The 532-nt window shown below is 68.6% G+C and overlaps 1 protein-coding gene across 1 annotated transcript in view; it reads left to right on the top strand.

Moving 5' to 3' along the window:
• The first annotated feature begins 237 nt into the window (after window positions 1-237).
• Window positions 238-532, top strand: part of FCHO2 (FCH domain only 2) — a 106,353-nt gene continuing 106,058 nt past the window's right edge. The window contains exon 1 of the mRNA XM_015413588.1: window positions 238-312. Coding sequence (XP_015269074.1) covers window positions 280-312 — 33 coding nt within the window. The 5' untranslated portion in view covers window positions 238-279. The remainder of the gene's footprint in view (window positions 313-532) is intronic.

Below are 532 nucleotides of genomic sequence, written 5' to 3'. Positions count from 1 at the left end.
TCCTCCATTCCCAGCCTTCGGCTCGTCGCGCCTGCGCACTCTTTTCACCGGGCGGGAGGGGAAGCGATGGTTTAGGGTACGTTCTATCTCAGGCTTCAGTGCCTGCGTCCCGGACGGCGGCGACCAGTGCGCGTGCGCAGCGCTTCCTCCGATTCTGTGGAGAGTTCAGCGAGAGGGGGAGTAGCCCAGCCGTAAGGGGAAGGGCGGCGCTGGGCGGCTGTTTCCTCCTTGGGAGGCCCCCGGTGGCTGAGGCGGTAGGAGCCGGGCCGAAGCGGCGGGATGGTCATGGCGTACTTCGTGGAGAGTTTCTGGGTAGGGAGCTGCTCTCGTTCGGTCCCGTCCCCCCGCGCGGCTGGGAGGGAGGGAGGGAGGGAGAGCTGGTTTGTGTCTCAGGCACGACGAGGAGGGGAGGAAACCGGGGGGCAGGGCGGGGGGAGAGCCGTAGTCCTTCCCCGGCTTCTGTTCTGCGCCGCCTCTGGGGCAAGGCTCGGGCCTGCCGTTGTGGCGGTTGGGAGAGGGGGCCGGGGATGGC

Source organism: Gekko japonicus, unplaced genomic scaffold (assembly GCF_001447785.1).
Source record: "Gekko japonicus isolate JY-2015 unplaced genomic scaffold, Gekko_japonicus_V1.1 scaffold318, whole genome shotgun sequence".
NCBI lineage: Eukaryota > Metazoa > Chordata > Lepidosauria > Squamata > Gekkonidae > Gekko > Gekko japonicus.
Note: the sequence above shows the minus strand (reverse complement) of the source record. Positions and strands in the feature narration are given on the sequence as shown.